Genomic DNA, 21170 nt, shown 5'->3' with positions numbered 1-21170 from the left:
CCAAGTCCTGGACACCTTCCAGGCTACTGAGACCCCCAGGCCAGGGAGTGCCCGAACCCGGGGCTGCCACCATGAGAGGGGCAGGAGGGTGCTGAGATGGACCGTGTAAGCTGCCAGGTGAGTGTTCAGCTGACCTTGTCCCGAAGGTCCTCTTGCTGACCTGTGTCCGCCCTCTTCCCTTTCCCATGGTCAGGACCAGGGGAGGTGACAAGAGCTGGGGACCAGGGCTCCAGGGGAAGGGCAGTGAGTGGGCGGGGAGCCTGGTGACCCCAGGACCCCCAAAGGCCTGGGCCTAGATGGGCCCACGTGGCCGGAGGACAGACATGAACCCAGGCCCCGGGGCCCAGAGGCCGGTGGGCCCGTGGGCAGTGGTGGGCTCACACCAACCTGACCAGAGGGCGTGGGCGCCTTCACAGGGCTTGCCACAGGTGGGAGGGGGTCAAAGTCCAGGTCCAGCAGACTGGCCTGCTCCGAGAAAGGCCCCGGGGCCTCAAACTTGGCAACAGCGGCAGAGAAGGAAGGCAGTTAGTGCCAGGCTGTGAACACTCGGCCAGGGCGGCACAGCAGGCTCCGCTCCCAGACACACCCACCAACACGAGGACACGCCCCACACCACACCCCCGGCAAGGCTCCGCCCACACGGGGACACACCTGGGGCGGGGCCAGCCTCCAGGCAGCCACCCGCCAGACCAAGGCCGAGCCCCCAACTGTCTCGCGTCTGTCCCATCCTGCAGGCCGAGGAGGCCTCCCCGGGCCTGCGCCCCCCAGCAGCGGCCCAGGCCAAGGCACGGGCTGGACAAGACCACACTGAGTCCCCCGGCTCGGAGGGCCCCTGGACGGGTACAGGCCTCCCCTTGCTGCCACAGACTGAGAGGCAGTCCTGTGGTGACACCCACCCCCAGCCAGCTCAGGGCCGAGCCAGCACACAGAGCCCAGGAGCCCCGTCGTAACGGAGAGGGCGGGGGGGGTCCCCAACACCTGAGCACCCGTGTTCACACTGCACGTCCCTCCCCAGCCCCCCCAAGTTTCCCATTCAGCGGGGCTGAGTGCAGCCCTGGGATGTGCACGTAACAGGAATGGCCCCAGGAGACGGGCCGCAGTGGCCCTGTCCACACTGTGAGAAGCCAGCCCCTCAGTAAGCTGGGCCAGACGATCGTGGAAGAAAAGCGTCTTTCCCAGAGCCACCCTGGAGGACAAGCCGCCTGGCACCAGTGCCCAGCAGACACGCTGCCTTCCTGGGAGGAGGGCTTGCTCCCCTGTGGCCCCATCTCACACAAGGGGCTTCCCTGGGGACATGCCTGCCCTGGCTCAGCCCAGGGTCCTCCCTTCAGGCAGGGCTGGGAGCGCCACAGCCCCGCAAGCCCAGGCCAGCCAGCTTCCCTCCCCACTCCCTTGATGGGGCCCAGAACTGACGGAACACACTCTCCAGCCCAAAGCACCCGAGGTCCTCCATTTAGAAGGACCCGAGACCTGGAAGCATGGGCAGAGGTCTCCAGGGGGGGCCTTCCCACCTGAGCTGCGGCCTGTGTGGGGAGACCCAACACCCGCACTCCTGAGAAGGGCTGGTGCCGCCAGCGCACAGCTCAGGGGATAAGACGCAGAGCGCAGAGGGCCCAGGCCCAAGCTCAGGGGACTCACTCCCGCCCCACACTCATCCCCAGCCACAGACTCTCCTTCAAGTCAAGCCCTGTCCAACGAGCCTGGGAGGAAAGTCACTGCCACCTCTAGGGGACCGAGTGTCCGGGAGGCCACGCAGGCTGGGCCTGGGTGCCCTCACCGGCTGCAGGCAGCATTTCTCTGCCCCTCACGGCCCCACCACCCACCCCTCTAAGAAGCCAGCCAGGCCCAGGCAGCCGCCGCCCCACCCACCAGACTCCAAGGGTACAGGGTCACCAGGCCAAGGGCAGACCGCGCACTCTCTGCTCACCTCCCAGCAGGCCAGCCTCCCACCATGCAGGCCCGGAACCGGCCTCGGGGGCAGGCACGCAGGCTACTCACCACAGCCCAGCAGAGCAGCGCTGTCGGCACAGCAGCCTGGGGGGACCAGCCCACCCCAGCCCCATGCAAAGCACCCTGGCGAGCGCTCTCCAACCCCTCTGGGCGGGGCCCCGGCTCCGAGGAGTGGGCGGAAGGACAGACGGGAGGCATGCAGAGAGCACGGAGGGGCGCAAGGGCCACGCTCAACGGGCAGCCTGGCTGCAGGTGAGGCCCTCAATTCCTCACCTGTGAGGTGGGGACAGCCCCTCCCAGAGGGGACTGAACCAGGCCCTGTAGGTCAGTGGCTGGCGCCACCCCCTGCACAGTGTCTACTAGCCCTCAAGTGCACCCCAAGGCGAAGGTAGGCTCCAGGCGGCAAGCGTCCCAGCCACAGGCTGCCCTGAGGCCACAGTTCCCCAAGGCCCCGGGAGTACCCGGGGCCAGCCTCAGCCAGGCTCTCCAGGAAGGCTCCCTCCCGTCCCCCGAGGCAGGGCAACCCCTGCCCTCCCCCAGCCGCCCTGCACTGAAAGTTCCTAGCTCCGACCCGAAGTCCTCCCATGGGGGCTTGAAGCCCACTCACCCCACGGTCCCTCATCGCGGAGAGCACGGTCCTCCGCTCCTAACTGCCTCTCCCCCGATGTGCCAGCCCCAGCCCTGCCCCTCCCTGCAGACCTCTGAGCTGCACAAGGCAGGACCCGGAGACCCGGGCAGGACAAGCCCACAGCAGTGCTGCAACGTGGGCCCAGCACAGCCTGGGACTAGCCAGCCTGCACGAATGGCGAGACCTGGCGAGGACAGGGCAGCCCGGCTGTGAGGCCCGGAGGCCAGGCTTGGAGTGGTCGGCGCACTGCGGCCTCTGTGAGCTGACCCGACCATGTGCGGCCCACCCCCCTGCCACCACAGTGACCTCCCCTGCTCCGCCCTCCCTCCGTCCCCCTGGGGATGGGCATTACGTGCCTCCTAGGGCATGGACAGCAGGAGCCGGGCTCTGCGGCCCAGCCACAGCCCCGGCTCCAAGTGGGGTCAGCAGCTCTGGGAGCTAAAGTCTCAGCGCCTTGCAGGTGTTCCCAACCCTGCGAGTCACCTCCTCACCGCCGCCCAAGCAGTGCTCTCCTGTCGCGCACGGAACTCGCGGCAGATCCTGAGCCTGTCCCTCACCCGTCCTGACCTACACGCTCGCACGCTACCACCTCTGGCCAACGCACGGTGTCTGCTCGTAGGCAAACGTCACCTGCTCCAGGAAGCCTTCCATGATTGGCCCAGGTCCTCCGTGCTCCCTGCCCCTTTTGGCCACAGCATCAATGGAACGGAGAGGCCACTGTGCAGCTGACGGTCTCTACTAGGACTGTTTGCCCGTGTCCCTAGGTCTGGCCACGTGCTCAGAGATGAGGGATGATGGGTGGAGGGACGGAGGGACGTGCGAGAGAGAGGCCCAGAGCCGACCCCTGCTCCTGAGGCAGAGGCACCGGGGGTGGGAGGGGGGGAAGGTCATGCGCACCCTGAAAGAGCGAGAGAAGGGAGAGAGAGCTGGGCCGCGGCGGCCGCGGCTGACCTGGGAGGGGGTGGTCACGCTGATCTCAGGGACAGTTGTGTCCTCAAACAGGCTGAGGGTCTGCTGCTGCTTGACCTCCGTGCACGGGGTGTGTTTGGGAGGCGGAGGGACCGGTGGGCCTTTCCGGAGCTGGGGGTCGGCAGCAGTTGGGGGGCCGCACAGCAGAGCATGGGGGCCAGGGAGACAGACAGAGACAAAGCCACGTTAGTCACACCCCCAGCCGCCGAGGAGGACGAAACAAGGAGAGCCACTGCTCCCCGAGACACGGACACCGAGACCACAGGGGCCCCCGGGAGGGGCCGAAGCAGGCGGTCGGAAACGCTGTGCAGAGAGAGGGGAGGGCGGAGGGCGAGGGACGAAAGAAGAGAGAAGAGGAGAGAACAGGACAGAAAAGAAGGAAAGAAGGGCCTGCGGGGCTGCCAGGGGCTGGCTTCGGAGGGTCTGGCCCTCGCCGCCCTCGGGGGAGGCTGAGGAAAGAAACAGGAGCTGAGAGAGAGCCGGGCGTCCAGCCCCCTGCCTCTGCTCCTGCACGCCCGGGCCCTCTGCCCACCCCAACCCCTGGAGGAGCTGCAGCCCAGCCGCTGGCCGTCACCCCCGAGGCCAGCACACAGCCAGGGCCCCGCAGAGGGCCACGCACCTGCCCACTCGGGGACCTCAGCAAGTCACCCCCCCCCGCCCAGGCCTGGGTTTCATCGCTTGTCGTTGGGGTGATAACAGCGTCTGCCTTACAGGCTGGTTGTGAGGACAATGAATGAAAATACAGAAAGGCTGGCGCGGGGTCCGGCCCCGAGCAAGTGCTCGAGTCAAGTGCAGGCTCTCAACACCCTCTTAGCGTCGCTCTCCTAATCAGCTGTCCAGCGGGCCAGGAGCCGAAGGGCCAGGGGACAGCCCAGCAGGGCTCAGATGGTCCTGCCTGGCGGACCCCACCCCTCCTTCCTCCCTTTGCAGCCCCTGGGGACGCTGCAGAAACCTGGAGAAAACTGACGGGGGGAGCGGGCTTCCCCCTCCCTCTCCCCTCACTGAGCCCCTCCTCACGATGCCCCTTTCAGAGTCCCACATGGCCCCCCGCAAGGAAGAAGGCAAGGAAGAGGGGGAGGCAGCCACCTGCACAGAACTGGATGCAGTCTCTCCTGGAGACTGTCTCGGGAGGAAAGGAAGACGGAGAAGGTCAAGCAGCCCAAAGGCCAGGGGAAAGGAGAGAAGGGGATGCTACAGCAGGTGCAGGTGGGGGGACACTTAAGGAGGAGACAGACGGTCACAGATGCCCCTGTGACCCTGGCAGGGGCCGGGGCCACGGAGAGGAGCCAGGGCCGGCAGGGACAGGGGACGGGGATGGAGGGGAACGGCGGCAGAGCAGGAGGCAGAGGAAGGAAGGGAGAGACAGGCCACCGAGACACGTTCCTACCTGAGACGGGGATTTGGGGAGGGCGGCCCCGGGGGTGGCCGCAGCAGCCGGCTCGGGCTCGTGGTTGACTCTGATCTCGGGGGTGGCAGCAGGGGAGCCATCAGGCGGAGGAGAGGGGCTCTTGTTCCCTTTCGCAGGGGCGTTGTCACTGCGGAGGCGAGACAAGAGAGGGGCCCGGATGCAGGGAGGCCGCGACAGGGTGTGTGCACGTGCCAATGCCCCGGGGACCCGTGTGTGAAAATGTGCACGCACGTGTGTGTGTCCACGTAGATCCTGGGAAACTGAAGGTGCACGTGTGTGTCCAGACTCACTGGAAAAACGTGACGCCCACGTGTGCACAAGTGTGTGTCCCCGTGCACCCACATGTGAATCTGCACATTCGTGTGCAGAAGGACAGGTGGAAATGAGGCGACACAGGCATGAGCACTGGGAACAGGCAGGTGTCCGCAGCAGGGCCTGCCCTGGACACAGTGACAACCACACCCGGAGCTGAGGTCTGCGGGCCCCGGGGGGGGCGGGAAGCTGAGATCTGCGGGGCCCCGGGGGCGGGGGGACCAGGGCGGGAGCCGGGAGCCGCCGCCAAGGGCCGGCCAGCCTCCCTCAGGCCTCCACCAGGTGCAGGGGCGCCGAGCCCCACAGCAGGAGAAAGCCACGCATCCTAGAAGCAAAGTGCGTCTCACCCCCACGCGTCACGCAGCAGCCTCTGCGCTCAGGGCGGCCCCGCTCCTCAGCCTGAGCCCACGGGCCTCCGGGCCAGCTTGCCTGCCGTCCTCCCCTCACGCCAGCGCACAGCCAGCCCCGCTCCCCAGGCCCCGAGCCTTTGCTCCCACGGGTCCTCCCGGGGAACCCGGGGAACCGGCAGAGGCAACGGGCAGAGGGGGTAAATAAACGGGGGGGGGGGGGTCTTCACAGCGGGGACGAGAGGGTGAGGCCCCCAAGTCGAGTCTCCGTACCAACAAGGACAAACGGTGTGCCCGGCCCGCTACTGGGTGCAAAACAAAAATCTATGCTGCACTTGCCTAAAGAAACTCTGGAACAGTGCTGACTGAGACCAGCCACCAGCTACAGGTGGCTGTTTCAATTAAATAAATTAAAAATTCAGCTCCTCAGTCACCCTGGCTGCATTTCCAGTGTCCACCAGCCACATGAGGCAGGCGGCCACTGTGCTGGACCGGGCAGGTCTAGAAGGACAGACAGAAACTAGCAACCCCATCACCTGCCCGAGCAGGGCGGGGGGCCAGACCATGGCACAGATGCGTGGGAGACTCGCTGCTTCCTTCTCACCTTTACTGAATGTGTTTTATGGGAACGTCTTTGCCTCCTTAAAGAGTACACATACATCCAGCGTATGTACACACGCACACACACACAGAATTCCTACACACCGCGGGGCTACAGCAGCCCTCTCCCCGAGCCTCCGGACCTCCCTTCTGGCTGCATCCTCCACTCCTGGTCAGGCCGCAGCCCAAGAGGAACGTGCTGAGGCGGTCTGCCCGCCCTCCGTTCCCACCGACACCCCTCTGCCCTCTGCCCCCCAACACGCACACCACACACAGGAAGGCGAGTTAGGGGTTAGTGGCGCCCTCGGCAGGGCCAGGCGCATGCACAGGGGCCGGGGTGCTGGCCTCCAAGGCCCCCACCACACAGCACTCACTGCCGGTACCTGTTCTTCTTTCTGCGCAGCCGCGAGAACAGTTTAGTTTTCTTTCTGTGGGGACGGGCGGGACGTTGAGGCCTTTGTTTGGGGGAAATGCAGGTGTGGGCCCGGCCTTTTCCCTTCCCTCATCGGCAGCCCCTCTGCTCAGAGGAGGGCTGAGAGCAGAAGCCCTCCTAACTCCCGGAGGCCGGGAAGAGGGCCCAGTCCTGCCCACGGCCCCGGCTGTCCCGTCCTGGGGCCCCTGCTGGCCTCCGTGTCCTGCCAGGCACGCTGAGGTGGTGCCACAGAACAAGCAAAAAGAGGACGCTGCCCTGAAGCAGGACCTGGCGGGCGGCAGGCGGCTCAGGCCGGGACAACGCTGGCCACCCGCCCTGCCCGGGGTCCAGCCACAGGAGCTCTGGGGCCCAAGAAGGACCGGGGTCAGTGGGGGGCCCTGGGAGAGGTGGCAACCTGGCTGCCCGCTTTGCTGCAAAGGGGGCTCACGAGCCTCCAAGGCCCTTCCTCTCCCCTCAGACCAGCCCTTTCCCAAGGCGGCCTGGCCCCCGCTGCCTGCACTGCCCGGGTGGGCGGCGCCCTCCACCCTCCTCACCCATCCTGGACTCGCCACCATGACCTCCAGGCCAGGCGGTGACCTGGGAAACACGTTTTGGCCTTTATTGCCCCCAGGGCACCCTGTGCGCCGCCCCCTCCCTCACACATACTGTGTTTGCAGGGGACAAGAGGGACAGTGACGTTCACTGAATACTGACTGCCTTCCTCCTCCTAGGGGACACCCTAATTACCCCAAGAACCAGATGCAATCACCCCGCCTTGTAGGCGAGGAGAGCGGGGTGCATCGCTGCTCTCCACACTGTGCTGCGATGCAGGGCAGCTCACGGACGGAAAGGAAGGGGAATCTCAGACTTGCCGTGGTTTCCCACGGGCCACAGCCGAGGCCCAGGCGTTTCCCCTCCTCCCTGGACCTCTCCCCCCAGGAAGCAGGGCTCCCCTCTGGGCAGAGGGCAGGAACAAGGGCACCCCCCCTCCCCGCCATCCGGGGCCTCGGATAAGGTTGGGACCAGGCCCCCGCTCTACGAGAAGGCTCCCTTCCCATTGGGCTGAATCATTTAGTCCCCGGGCCCACCTGCAAAGCTGCACAGATAGGGAAGCCAGGCCCAGGCAGGGGAGCTGCAGGCTGCCCGGGCAGCTCCTTCCCAGAGGGGACACGGGGTGGAGGAGGAGGGGGGCCCTCACCTGCTCCCCTGAGCACAGGGAGGCCCAGCCAGAAAGGACCTCAGCAAAGAGCCCAGCCCCAGACCTCACCTCCCTGAGCCCCCAGCGGCCCTCGGCAGGGGAGGGGGGGCATCACACACCTGGGCTGGGCCTTGATTGTGAAGGTGTTGCTCCCGTGCTGCTTCTCCAGGCTGACCAGCACATCGTTGAGGTTCTGGTTGAGCTGCAGGAGGGACAGCAAGCCGGTTGGCTGGGGGCCACCAAACAGCCCCCCTCTCCCTAACAACATCCCTGATTCTCTTCCTCCCCACCAGCCCCTCCCCTGTGCCCGTGCCCCAACCAGGAGCAAGCTCTTCTCTTCCCATCACTGGGGGCAGGGAACCAGCACACCTGTCCCAGAAAACCCACAGGAAAAAAGGAGGAGGCAGTGGGCTGCCCTGAGAACAGCTACTGTTTCTGGGACCACCTTTTTCTTCTTCCTACTTACGGGGCGTTTCTTAAAATGCCCCATAGAGCTTGTACTGTTTTTAATTTTTTTCAATTGTTTTGGCAAATTAACTGTTGATCCTAATTGCTGAAGTCACTTGCCAGGATGCTTTCAGGCCACGTTACAACTGCCAGAGGTTTCACCAAAAGCCCAGGCAAGACGAGGGGCTTACCCCATGCACCTCGTGATTCTCTTTACTGAGTATACTTCCCTCTGCTTTAGCCACTAGGAAGCCCAGAACTGAATTTTCCTCCCACTTTACATAAATGTTTTCTTCCCAAACACCTCTCTCTGTTTTTTTAAATTTTTTTTACAAGTTGTCTCAAATCTTTGAAGGGAAGAAGAAAAAGTAGGAAGGAAAGGGAAGGCCTACCAGGCAAGAAACCATACTGAGGGTGGTCACTCAGGACAGGCCCCAAGCTGGCAAAAGCCCTCCTCCTGCCCTGGGCCTGGAATGCCCCACAATCACTTCATTCCTCTGGGCCCAGGAGACAAAGTCAGGTCCACCCAGGGCACAGGGAGGGAGGGAGCTGCCAACGCCACGTTTCTCCAACACAGCTTTGCAGCTTAACTGCCAGTTCAATCAGGATGAAAACAACATAACATAGGAATTTAAGCTAATCAGACCCAGATTAGCTTGTGCCGGATTCTGTAGGTAGAGCAAACTTAAAACATTTTTTTAATTGGGAAAATTTTAGTAATTTATTTCTTACCTGCCTACAAATTGGAAAACTGCCACCATTTTCTGACACTGAGCTCCCTGGGCCAAGGCTGCCTGAGAGCACGTTTCCAGTTTGAGGGTGGTGGGCTCCACCCAGGCAAGGAGAATAGAACTGGGAGCTGGGAGGGGGCCGGGGCTGGACCCCTGGGGCCCACTCGCAGCCTCCCCAGAGCACCCAGCAGCTCCCACTGGGCCCTGACACTCTGTTCCTTGAGGACTGGGCCCTGACACTGTTTCTCAGGGGCCCAGAGGGTCCCCCTGTGGTCACCAGCATGTGTCCAACCCCAGCAGGGAAGAGGAAGCTCGGCCCACCCATGCCTCTGACCCTGGCCCTTGGCAGGTGGAGCACAGCCCAGGGGCACTACCTTACTCATCTCCTTGTGGAAGTTCTCCTCCAGGCCTGCGATGCTCTGAAATGTGTTGACATAGAAACCCACACGGCTGCAGGGGGGAGGGAAGAAGGGCCAGGTGAACTGCAGACCAGGGCGGTCAGCCCAGGAGAGCCACACGGGCTGCTTCGCCTCCACCCTCACTGGACCCAGTGCTGGGAGGGCACGGAGCAGGGCACGCAGAATGGCCATGCCGCCTCAGGAGGGGAGGGCGGCCGAGGCTCGGCCCGCCACCCCCCGCCCCTCACCTGTTCCACAGGGACGGCAGCTCCTCCTGCAGATCCACATTCATCTCCTCAAACACCTTCTGGGCTTTGACGAGCTCCTCCTCGGCCTGGAGGGCGGGACGGGTCATTCCCCTCTGCCAGGCCTCCGTCCCAGCCCACCCAGGCTAGGCCACGCCCATTCCCAAGACCCGCCCCCCCGCCCCAGTGCACGGGGACCAGGGCTTGGGCAAGATGGAGGTTGAAGTGGATGTGGACGCCCGGGCAGACCTCCCCATGCAGCCCTTCGGGCCCCTACAGCCAGGCCCGTTGGGGGCATTCCGGGCAGAGCAGCCACGGCCAAAGGGAGAACCCGCCCCGCCCCTCAGCATCTGGCTCAGATGCGCCAAGATGGAGGTGAGAGGAGCACAGCAAGAAAGCATGAGACAAGGGACAAAGGGGGCTGGGGCACAGGAAGGGCAGAGGCCCCAGACCCAGCCAGGTGGGACCCCTTCTCTCACTTCCTGAGAGCCTCTCTCAGGCGAGGAGTCCGCATGCCGCCAGCTCTCGTGCCGGCCCCTCTGACTCTTCCTTCCCTCCTCTCCCAGGTCTGGCCCCTACTCAGCCTCAACCACCAGCCTGACTTGGCCTCCCTGGGAGAGTCTTTCCTACCCTCTCCCGATCCCTCTCTCCTCTGTAACCCTTCCCCACCACACTGAGGCCAGAGGCAGCAGGTCGGGCACATCCACGAGAGGCAGGGGAGGAGGGAGCCGGGCTGCTGGGCAGGGGACCGGGCGCCGGCCGGGCGCCCTCCAGGCCTGCCCACACCCACCAGGCGGTGGCGCTAAGACCCCATCATAGAGCCCAAGAAAGGAGCTTGGCGAGGGCTGAGACGAGGGTAGGGGTGAATCACAGACCCCGGCCCCAGAAAGGGCTCGGCTAACACATTCCGAAGGACGCTGCAGGAAACAGTGACTCAGAGGGGGTGACTTGGATTCAGGCTCTGAGTCACAGCCCAGGAACGAACGTGGAGGCCCCGCCCAGGAGAAAACTCTCCTCCGGCAGCCTCACGTTCGCAGGCCAACTGGCCGGAACCGCCAGCTGCCACAGAGCACACCCAAGCTGCCCCATCCAACCTGAGCCCCCCCAGCTGTCCCATCCAGCTTCAGGCACCAGCATCAGCCCGAGTCAGGGCCTACCCGCCGCTGTGCCGGGGCCGAGCTGTGGTGAATGTGGGGGTGGGCTTTGGAGGGAAGAAGGGCCACCATGCCCCTGACTACATGGCCTTCAGGTTGCTGGAACTTGCTAGAGTGAGCAAGGGCTCCTCGCCTCACTTTTTAAAATCTCATTTAAAAATTAAAGGGAGTCCACAGAATACTAATAAAAACAAATATTATCAAAAAAAAATTAAAGGGCGAATAGGAAATAAAAGAAACGTCTCTAAGCATGCATGCCTCAGGCCACTCCTGGAATGGGTCAGATCTGCGGTGCTCTCCAGGCCATGGGCCGCATCATCCCTGCTTTAGTCCTCTGAGAATCCCAGTGCCTGATGGGGGGCCACTACCCACACTTCCAGCCTCCAGCACCTCGCACTGTCACGTGGGCCTCCCACCCAAGTACCCACAGGCCAGCTCAAGTCCCACATCCTCCAGGACCACCTTGACCGCCCCGGCTCCTACAGCCACAGAGACCACCACTCCGGTCCCCACGATGCTCGTCCTAACTCCCCAAATGGACAAGCGTAGCCAAGACGGTGGCGGACAGCACAGCAGCTCATAGCTGTGCACCAAGCGCTGTTCACACACCCAGCAATGCTGCAAAGGACAAGGTGGCTTCGTTTCAGAGTTCCTAGAAGTCAGGGCCTGTGTCTTTTATTCCCTTTGAGTCACATTCCTCATATCCTGGCTCTTTCAGAAACACTAGGGGTGGCAGGAGGTGGGGGGAGAGCTGTCCATTGTTGGGGAGACCCTGCAGCCCTGGTGGCTCCACTACACGCCGCTGGCGGACATGGAGAGCAGTGGGAAAACTCGCCATGCAGCAGGGCCCCGGGGGCCCTGCAGGCAGGTTTGGGGAGGCCCCAGCACACATGGAGAGCAGCTCGGAAGCAGCCCAGGGGACATCCGGAGCTGGCCGGCTCAGGAGAGCTCAGCCTCAGGAGGTGGCACTGTCTCCCCAAAGTCAAGTCAGCCAGCAGGGCAGCCCCGGGACCCCAAGTGCCCCAGCTCACTGCCAGCCAAAGGCCTGAAGGCTCCCCAGCCTCCAGCCAGGCGTGAGGCAGGGTGGGGCAGAAGGAGGAGAAGCTCAAATGAAAAGGATCCAAATGGGAATGTCAATTTGGCCGAAAGGCAAAACATCTGCAATCCAACATGCAAAGATGAGATCCCAGTGCCTTGGCCTGCCCCGGCCATCCTCCAGGACCGATCCTCCAGCGCGGGGGCTTGGGGGCCCTCCAGCAGGATCCCCAACCACACCCATCCCGGGAGCCCCAAAGCAGCCACGGCCACCACCCCAAGCCCCACAGTCTCCCAGGGGCTTCTCCCACAGAACAAAAATGTTCACCTGGCAACTGTGCAAAACCCGTCTCAGGGAAAATTATGCAGAAATCCTGGCTCTGGGTGAGTGGCCCCATTCCCCCTCCAGCCAGAAGTCCTGAACTCTACAGGCAGGACAGGCCACTCCAGCCCCTCGGCCCTCCTCCACCTCCTGCAGCAGGGGAGGACACGGGCCTGTCCAAGATTCCCCCGGCCATTTACCGCAGACCCTGGAGAGGTAAGGCTGTCAACAGCTCAGTGCCTCCAAAGTCGGCCCACAGCTTTGGCCTAAAAGACATCGGGCAACAGGTAGCCACAAGCCCACGCGGAGCCCAGAGTTCTCCATATCACAGGCATTCAATACGTGTGGGCTGAAGGTGAGGAAATCAGAAGGTGGCCCAGATAAAAGGGGGCAGCTGCCCAGAGCGAAACCCCACCTCCTGGGTGGGGCCTCTGTCACCTGCCCCCACCCCAGGACCACGAAGGGGTGCTACAGCCTGGTCAGTTTCACCGGACTGAGAACCACGAGGCCACCTCTCCCAGGGCACTGCATCGTGGTCCTCGGCCATACTCGTGGCCCTCGGTTCACCCAGGGCCTGGCCCATTCCGAGGTATTGCCAGGATAGTAGTCATCACTCATGACTTTCGTACAAAGAGCCTCCTCCAGGAAGCCCTCAGGGACCACTGTGACGCGGACTGTTTGCCCTCCATGAAATTCCCAAAGAGCCAATCCTCTCGGCCCCAGGTCTCAGCATCCCAGCCAGACTGAAGAGCCTTCCCAGCGTCCCCTCCAGGGGCACCATGGGGCCTACAGGTCCACTTACAAGGGTCACCATGACTCTGGCCAGCTGTGGCAGGACCACCCACATGGAACCCCGGGCCAGGGAGCCAGGATAATGACCCAGGGCTTGAGTCGGGTGAGCCCCAACTCAGACACTAAGTGGCTCTGAGACCTTGGGCAGGAGATTCTGCCTCTCTGGGCAGGTTTGTCTCCTCTGTACATTCAGGGCAACCTCACAGTTCTTATGAAGCTTGAAGGACAATGCATTAAAGACACCACATCCCTCCCCGCAAGAGCCCTCACAGAGGACAAAGGTTCCGAGGCTTTCCTGGGCTCCTGGAGGCTAGGATTTCAGAGCCGGTCCCAGGACGACCAGAGCCCCGGGCACCACGCAAACAGAGGTGGGCCCATCCCAGGTCAAGCAGAGCCCCCAGCCTCTATCCGCTTCCTGCATTGGACCTCAGATCTCAGAAGCAGGAGCTCTCCCAGCAGAGACATAATGAAAACAGCCCTGCCTCCCAACCCGGGAGGAGCCCGCCCCCGCCCCCGCCCCTCCCCCCCCCAGGGCGTCTGGGCAGATGGGCGCCCAGCACCACCCAGCACCAAGGACAGGACGACAAACCAGAAGGCGCCAGCACGTGCAAGGTTAGAAGCCAGTGTCACCTGATTTCGGAGCAGGTTAGTTTGAGCTACGAGATGAGCCTGCAGTTTGCCTTGGCACCACTGGGGGGCGGCTTTCTCAAGCAGCGAGACAGGCTGGGGGGGGAGGGGAGGTCAAGGTCAAGGCCAAGGAGCGTAGAGAAACAGGAGGGAGGTGGGGAGAAAGAAACAGAGACACAGACATTAAACACCACGTCCAAACAGTCTCCAGTGCAGTGACAGACACCTGCCACCCTCCAGAGGGCCGGCCCCCCAGAGCAGGTAAAGGCCCCGAGGCTGAGAATTAAGGGGTGCCCCGAGCGGGACGGAGAAGGGGGTGAACTCCAACTGCAAAGCAAAATGTGAGAATCGTTAGCAGGGGCAGAGGGGCTCAGCAAGCACAGTCCTGCCCCGGGCTGGGCGGGGGGCTCCGCCCGCAGACCCTCACCTGGAGAGTGTGTGTGCAACCTCCGCCCCACCCCCGCCCGGCTTGTTCCAGCTGTGGCAGGGTCGCTTGGGATCCGGTGAAGGAATTCCAGCCAGAGCGCGCCAGGCCGGGAGGGGCCGGGCCAGTGAAACCCAAGCCAGGCCTGTTCTCATCTTGGAAAGCAGCCTCAGAGCAGGCGGAGGGGCCAGGGGACAGGGCGGCACCACAGGATGGGCCAGGAGGGGGGCCTCACCCAGGGGCCCACAAGAGCAGCTTACTCAGGCCCTGGGCCCAGCGCCGTCCCCACCCCAGCTCTTCGGCCAGACCTACCGGGACTAGTCCCCAGCCATGAAGCCATCTGGCAAGGGGGTTGAGGATGCCCGCGGGCCAGGGCGCAGTGACAAACAAGCCCGCCAAGGGTGCGGTGAACGCAGCACAGGAAGAAGGCTCCCCGGGGGAGGGCTTGGGACCCCTGCGGCCCTGCTGCCTGCCACTCCCTGAAGACTCCCCGGCAGCACCCAACACCCCCAGCCTTACCTTAGCAATTTTGGCTTCATCCTTCTTCTTGGCGGTTTGGAGGGACTCATAATGGTGCCGGGCACTGTCGTAGTCAACCAGCTTCCGCCCACGCTTGGCGATGCGTGACTGGGGGACAGAAGGAGGAGGGGGCTGAACAGGGCCTGGCGCCCACGCTGAGATGCTGACCCGGGGAAACTGGGTCACGGGCACGGTGACCTAGATGCACCCGGAGGGCTCAGGGCAGCCGACTCCAGGCTCAAGTCCGTCTAAGACATGCCTGCGACTGTCTCTCGGACATTTCTGGTGGCAAAGAGCTCACCCTTCGAGGCAGTCCGTGCCCTCTGCGGTCCTTTCTTCTATAGAGGTCCTCGCAACAGTGAACCATTTTTGTCAGTTCCTGCCAGCCGCGTCCGATGAGCCCCCTCCCTTGGCCCTCAGCTCCTTAAAGAGGCCTCCTGGGCCTCGGGCTTCTCTCCCCCCGGGCCACCACCACCTGCCTCCCTCCTACTCTCCCCGTAAGGCACCTGCGGGAGCCTGAGGCATCTGCACTGGGTGGCCGAGGTGGCCAGCGTGGACCGGGACCCCCGCACCCACCCACCCAGGGGATCGGGTCCAGCACTACGGTCACCACCTGAACTCCAGACAACTCTGCTTGCATGTCCGGAGCACCTGGGGTCCCAGTCACCTCGGCGGTGATCCTGGCACACTGACGGGTCCTCACTCACCCAGGCCCAGCAAAGGCAGCTGGCTTTTTGAACACGTGAAGTCGCACAAACACACCCAGGTAAGAGGCGACACGCACAACTATACACCTTCCCTTCCAAGCACACAGAGCCTAACACAGGGCACACATACCCAGGCCTTCCAGCCTCCTAATACACCTCATCAACCCTACAGGCACTCCACAGGGACACGGCCACACACTTACATGCCCCATGAGGTCTCTTTCCATAGTCTGGAGACCCAAAGGGACAGGGCTTCCAGCTCAGAAAGGCCCAGGTCTGGGGGCTGGCAGGCTGGTCTCAGAAGGAGCAGCCCTGGAGGACAAAGTGCCAGGCGAGTGGGGGAGGCCTGCCTTCAGCCCGGGGCTGCCCTCTCGCCCTCTCCAGCTCCCCAACACAGGCTGCCAGGCCGCAGCAGGGTGGACAGACCAAGCGCCTCTCACCTTGATGTCAGGGAACTGGCCCAGGTACGTGTCCATGGTCAGCAGCGCCTGGTCCACCAGCTTCTGGTGGTAATCCACCCAGAGCAGGTCATTGTTCTGCGGGAGACGAGAACACAGCAGCGCGCACCAGGGGAGCCGGCCCACAGCCGGTCTGGCTCTCACCTCCCAGGGACCCGGGGGCCAGCTCTGCCCCATCGCTTCACGGCTGGACGGCTCCTCAGAACCTCAGCCCCCTTATCTATGAAATGGGGTCACACCTCCTGCCTTTTCAAAACGTGACCCTGAGGATCAGATAGGCCCAGGGCTGGTGGGGCCAGGGAGGGAGGCTTCCCGGGCCAGGAGACACACCGCAGAGAGGAGAGGTGCCTCAGGACCGCATCAGGAAACCCATCTCAGTGCGAGGGCTGTCAGAGAGGGAGGTGGACTTGTCCAAGAGCACACAGCACGTGAGGACCAGAAGGGCTGGTCCCAGAGGGCGCCGCAGGGTGCGACGGGCGGCCAGCTGAGGTCAGAAGGGCCCTTGGGGAACGGCCCAGGCCACCGGTCCCATACTCACCTCAGCGATCTTGTTCGCTTCATCCCTGCCAGGCCAGTCAGGCTCGTACACCTCCTGCAGACACTCGTTCAGCTTCTTGGAGGCCTCATGCATGGCTGTGGGGCAGAAGGGCCATGCTGCAGCTAGGGCCATGGGGACCCCTGATTGGGGGTGGTGGGGGGGTTACCCTTGCCCCACCCCTGAAGTCCCAGGAGGTAGGTGGACATCCCTGACAGCCCTGCTGCCCCTTCCCAGCTCTGCGCCCATCAGCTCCATGTGGGGAGGGCCCCCTCTCTGCGTCCCAGGAAGCCCGCCCATCCAGGCCAGGTCTGCCCCTTACCTTTGACCGAGGCCAGGTAGGTCCGGAGATCCTTCTGCAGCCGGGTGCCCTCGGTCTGCAAAGAGGCAGACGAGAAGAAGGTGAGGGCCTGGGGCACAGCCCACACCTGCCCTCTGCCTCCTGCACCTCACGGACACCTGCCACGGATGGGCTGTCCATGGCAAGGCACTGGGGGCCTACAGGATACCGCACTGGGGCACGGCAGCTATCGCCTCTCTGGCCACTGACACACTGAGCTCCCTCTCGGGAGCCTGTGCCCGAAGGAACATTCACCCAAGGGTGTCAGCACCTTCTCTCTCAGACAGTATTCTCAGCCCTGTAAGGAAAGCAAGAAGACAGAGACCCCTCCACCCTGGACGAGACACTGGAGCACGGCCAAAGGACACACACACGCACAGCCCAGGTGTAGGATGGGCCCAGCGTGTGGCAGGCCTGCCCTCGGGTAACCATGAACCAGGCGACCAACAAGCCCAGGAACACGACCGGGGGTACAGGAACCACCCAGCACCTTGTCCTGAAAGCTTAGGTGGTTGGTACCTGAGGCCAGCGGACTCCCACTGCATCCCACCAGGGTCAGGAGGGTTCTGATGGGGAGAGGAGAGGTCCGGAAGGGGAGGCCTTTGGAAGGAGCGCAGAGAAGTATGGGGGTCATGTCCAGGCCTCTCGGGACACTGGCCCAGCTGAGAGGGAAGATGTAGGAGGAAAGGGTGATGAGGGAGAATGGGCCAGGGAGTGAAGCACCCTGAGCTGGGAGGGCAGCTCCCGGGGCTTCCTGGAACAGCAGGCAGGGCCAGCAGAGAGGGTGGAACCACAGGCACAGCCTCAACTCCCTCTGGCCATCAGCACCGCAGAAGGCAGGAGCAGGACAGCTGAGCTCCAGGTGCGAGGAGGGGCGAGCAGGCTGAGGCCAGCGGGGAAAGTCTGAGACCACCGCCAAGGAGATGCTGCAGCTTTCAGAAGCCGCGTGGAAAGTGGGAGAAAGCACACATAGGCTTTGGGGCCGTGAAGACCCAGCTCTGTCCCTTACTAGACACGTAGCCTCTCTGAGCCTCGGTCTCCTTGCCTGCCAACTGGGTCGAACGACCCCAGCCTGGGAGACCACAAGCAAATGTGCGTGGAGTGCCTGCAGGGGCACCTGGCACATCACAGGCCTTCAGGGAAATGGCTTAAGTGAGCTGGGCCGGGCCCGAGGTCGTGAAGGCCAGCCTCAGGAAGTGGGCTGTACACTGAGAACAATGATGGGGGACCTAGGGGGACACAGGAGACCGGGGCCTCTGGAGGGCCGTGACGGCAGACCTCCTGGGCTCTCCCTACCCTGACACCAGCCTACGCCTCAGTGACACCTTGTTTTGAAGTCCCTCCCCCTGGTGGAGGGTTAGATAGATGACAGCATCGAGCCACAGTCCCAGGAGACCTGAGTCCCTACAGAGCTCCACCCGGCCAGCCTGGAGCTCCCGCAGGAGATGGAAGGTTGTGGTCCACCCCCGCAGGTCAAGGCTCCAGCCGAGGGCAGCTGGAGGACCGAGGACCCAGCCCCCCTGCACAGGCTCACCCCCAGCACCCTCAAACCTCTCCTATCCCCCTGCAAACAGGTTCCCCTCTTTACAGCCAGAGCCCTTTCCTCCTGCCCTGGTGTCCTCAGAGCTCCGGGCAGCAGCTCCTCACTGGGGCCGGCACTTTCCACACACCAGCTCTCAACACCACTGTTTCCACCTAATGAGGAGGAAACTGAGAGGTTGCATGACTTGCCCAGGGTCACACAGGCACTGGAAGAGCCGGCGAGAACCTCCAATACCTGGCCACTCAGGCCCCAGTCTGCCGAATGGGTCACGAAGGGGCCGGAACAGGCAGCTGCCTGTTCGTTAAGACGAACGCCTCCGTGGGACAGCAGAGACACTGTGCAAGGAGGGTTTCAGCACATCGCATTTAAAAGAAGGAAACCCTGGCCACATATCATTCTTAGGAACATCCAAGTTTGAGGTGTGTGCTGATTAAAGATTAAAGTACGAAACAAAAGGCCAATCCACAAGCATTCAAACCTCTCTGGAATTCCCTCAGGGATCGCATGCGGACCCCATGGGACTGGGGCACCAGGAAGGGTCCACCCCATTCCTGATGCAGCCTTGATACACCCACCCCCAGTCTTCACAACTCAGTGCTGTGGTGGTAGAGATGAAGACTCGAGTATGTTTGTGATGTGATGTTACTGTGTTCATCTGATGTCACAGAACCTTCCAGACCCAGCTTAGCCTCCATCACCTCGCTCCCCTCCCCAGAGTCCCCCCGCGTCTGTCTCCAATGCACCCTGAGAAAGGGGTCGCCCGTGGGGGGGGGGGGGTTGCCACGCTTGCCCAGGCTTCAGGCCGTACCAGGGCCCCTTGTGCTTCCCAAACAAGGCCACGCTGTGAGCAGGCACGCTGGGTACAGATGTGCAAGGCCCGCCCTGTGCCAACTGCAGCTGGGCCCAGGGTCGACGCCCCCCGCCCCGGGGCCCCCAGCCAGCTGTCTCCTCAGGCGGGCGCCCAAGCCACCTCCCCTCCACGCTGGCTCTGACAAACAGCTCAGCGGAGGCTCCTGGGCGCTAACAAACGCCCTGCAGAGCAGCTGGGGAAGGATAAAGTCCTGGAGCCCCTGCCCCTCAGCCTGCTCTCCTGGCTCCGGACTTGGGAGTCTCGGAACGGCACCACAGCCTGGGACCGACGGCAGGTGCGGCTCCATGGGGCAGCCAGCAGGCAGCCCATGTCCCCCGAACCTCCCTCCCTGACGTCAGCCCCCATCTTCCCAGGGAATCCAGGGGGCAGGGAAGTCCTCCCCTGCATGGACCTCTCTGGCTCCAGCTGACTCTTGCCCCGCTGCAATCAATGCCACAGGAGCTTCAAACGACAGATAGCCAGCAATGCCCCCTTGGAGCAGAGGCCTGGGTGGATCCTGGGGGATGAGAAGGAATCAGACCCGCCCCACCTCAGTGACAGATACACAGCAATGATGAGCCCTGGGGTGCAAGGTCCAGGTGGCTCCTAGGATGAAGAGCTTGGGCCACCTGGAGGACCCAGGATGGCTTCCGGGAGGGCCTGAGCTGGGTTTGAAGCACTCAGGTGGGCGGGAGTGTGAGTGGGCCCTCCAGGGTTTCACAGTGCAGGGACGGGACGCAGGGGCAGGGATGTCACCACTAACACTGAGCAGGCCCAGAGGAGCTATGTAAACTGGGTCCCTGTGAGAGCAGGTGACAGCAAGGTGACCGACACCCTCTCCTAGGACCCACCCCCATAGGAAGGGGTGGGAGATTCACTTCCTTGAAGCCCAAACTCCCTGCCGTCCTGAACTCAGCTAGGGCTAGCCCACCAGGCCTGGTGTTCCCAGGTGAAAAGCAGCGTTCCCCGTGCTCAAGCTTCACCTGGCCTTTCCCAAGCCGCCCGCCCCCGCCCCCCACCAAGCCCTGCAGCTCCCTGAATTCACTCCCCTGACAGTAGTGACCCTCACACCTTTGTAAATCCTGAACCCCACCCCCAGGTCCTAGTCATCTCCACACACCAATCAGCTGCCCTAACTCCTAAGGGAGGGTTACCCCGAGCCTCAAATGAGGCCTTCAATTTGCCCACCCTGCTTCCACCCTTGGCCCCTGAGAAGGCGACCACCCCACCCAGCCTGAGGGCAGAGCACCAGCTCAAATGACCGCCCATGTCCACAGCCAGGGAGCCACCAGCACTGGCTATCTTTAGCCCTGGCCTCACTCCCCAGCCCCTCTGGGCAAAGATCAGTGGGTGACTCCTTGCCCAGAGCCAGCGACCCAGAGGGAACTTCAGGGTTCTTGTTCAAACCTCTATTTTGCAAGTGAGAAACGTGAGGCCCAAGGGGCAAGGGCTCACACAGAGCCACACAGCCAGCAGACGTCTCTGTTCTGGGCCTTGAAACGTTCCTGGCCTGGGGGACAAGCAGCCATGGGGGCTCCCAGCCCTGTTCTGGGGAACCCCTCAGTTCAGCTTCTCTGGCAGGTGAGGGTAGACTTGGTCCTGGGCCCTCTCCCAGCTGCTCCCCTGCCCTCTCCCAGCATGCACCCCTGCCCTCTCCCAGCTGTTCCCCTGCCCTCTCCCAGCATGCTCCCAGCCCTCTCCCAACATGCTCCCGGCCCTCTCCCAGCATGCACCCCTACCCTCTTTCAGCTGTTCCCCTGCCCTCTCCCAGCTGCTCCCCTGCCCTCTCCCAGCATGCACCCCTGCCCTCTCCCAGCAGGCTCCCCGACCCTCTCCCAGCTCCTCCCCTGCCCTCTCCCAGCATGCACCCCTGCCCTCTCCCAGCATGCTCTTTGGCCCTCTCCCAGCATGCACCCCTGCCCTCTCCCAGCATGCTCTTCGACCCTCTCCCAGCTGCTCCCAGCCCCTGGCCAGCGGGCTGTCAGAGTTTTCCAAAGGAGGCCCCTTCCTCCAGAGGTTCCATTCCAGCCGCAGAGGCTGTGGTGGGTACCTTCCGTGCTTTCTGAGGCGTCAGGTGTGGACAAGCAGGAAGAGGCCTGGGCCCTCCCAGCCCCTGTCTAGGCCCACCTGGCCCCTTTCCTAGCAGAGCTGAGACCCTGACCTCACTCCCCACAGCCATGCCCATTCCTGTGGCCTCCTCTGGCCCCCATCCCCATCTG

General features: G+C 63.3%; 1 protein-coding gene across 15 annotated transcripts in view; it reads right to left on the bottom strand.

Moving 5' to 3' along the window:
• Positions 1–21170, bottom strand: part of BIN1 (bridging integrator 1) — a 55790-nt gene that overhangs the window by 5006 nt on the left and 29614 nt on the right. For 2 of the 15 annotated variants that reach the window (XM_012535610.3, XM_033400131.2), the window contains exons 3-12: positions 16541–16595; positions 16222–16316; positions 15666–15761; positions 14519–14626; positions 9649–9734; positions 9377–9452; positions 7944–8026; positions 4935–5082; positions 3530–3658; positions 388–495 (exon numbers count right to left, since the gene is read on the bottom strand). In XM_012535610.3, the coding sequence (XP_012391064.1) occupies positions 388–495; positions 3530–3658; positions 4935–5082; positions 7944–8026; positions 9377–9452; positions 9649–9734; positions 14519–14626; positions 15666–15761; positions 16222–16316; positions 16541–16595 (984 nt within the window). Of the gene's footprint in view, positions 1–387; positions 496–3529; positions 3659–4934; positions 5083–6597; positions 6670–7943; positions 8027–9376; positions 9453–9648; positions 9735–13578; positions 13672–14518; positions 14627–15665; positions 15762–16221; positions 16317–16540; positions 16596–21170 lie in introns of all 15 variants that reach the window. The other 13 variants (XM_033400134.2, XM_033400137.2, XM_012535607.3 and 10 more) reach the window with 10 other exon arrangements.

Source organism: Orcinus orca, chromosome 7 (assembly GCF_937001465.1).
Source record: "Orcinus orca chromosome 7, mOrcOrc1.1, whole genome shotgun sequence".
Taxonomy (NCBI): Eukaryota; Metazoa; Chordata; class Mammalia; order Artiodactyla; family Delphinidae; genus Orcinus; species Orcinus orca.
This window is presented reverse-complemented; position numbering and strand designations above follow the sequence as displayed.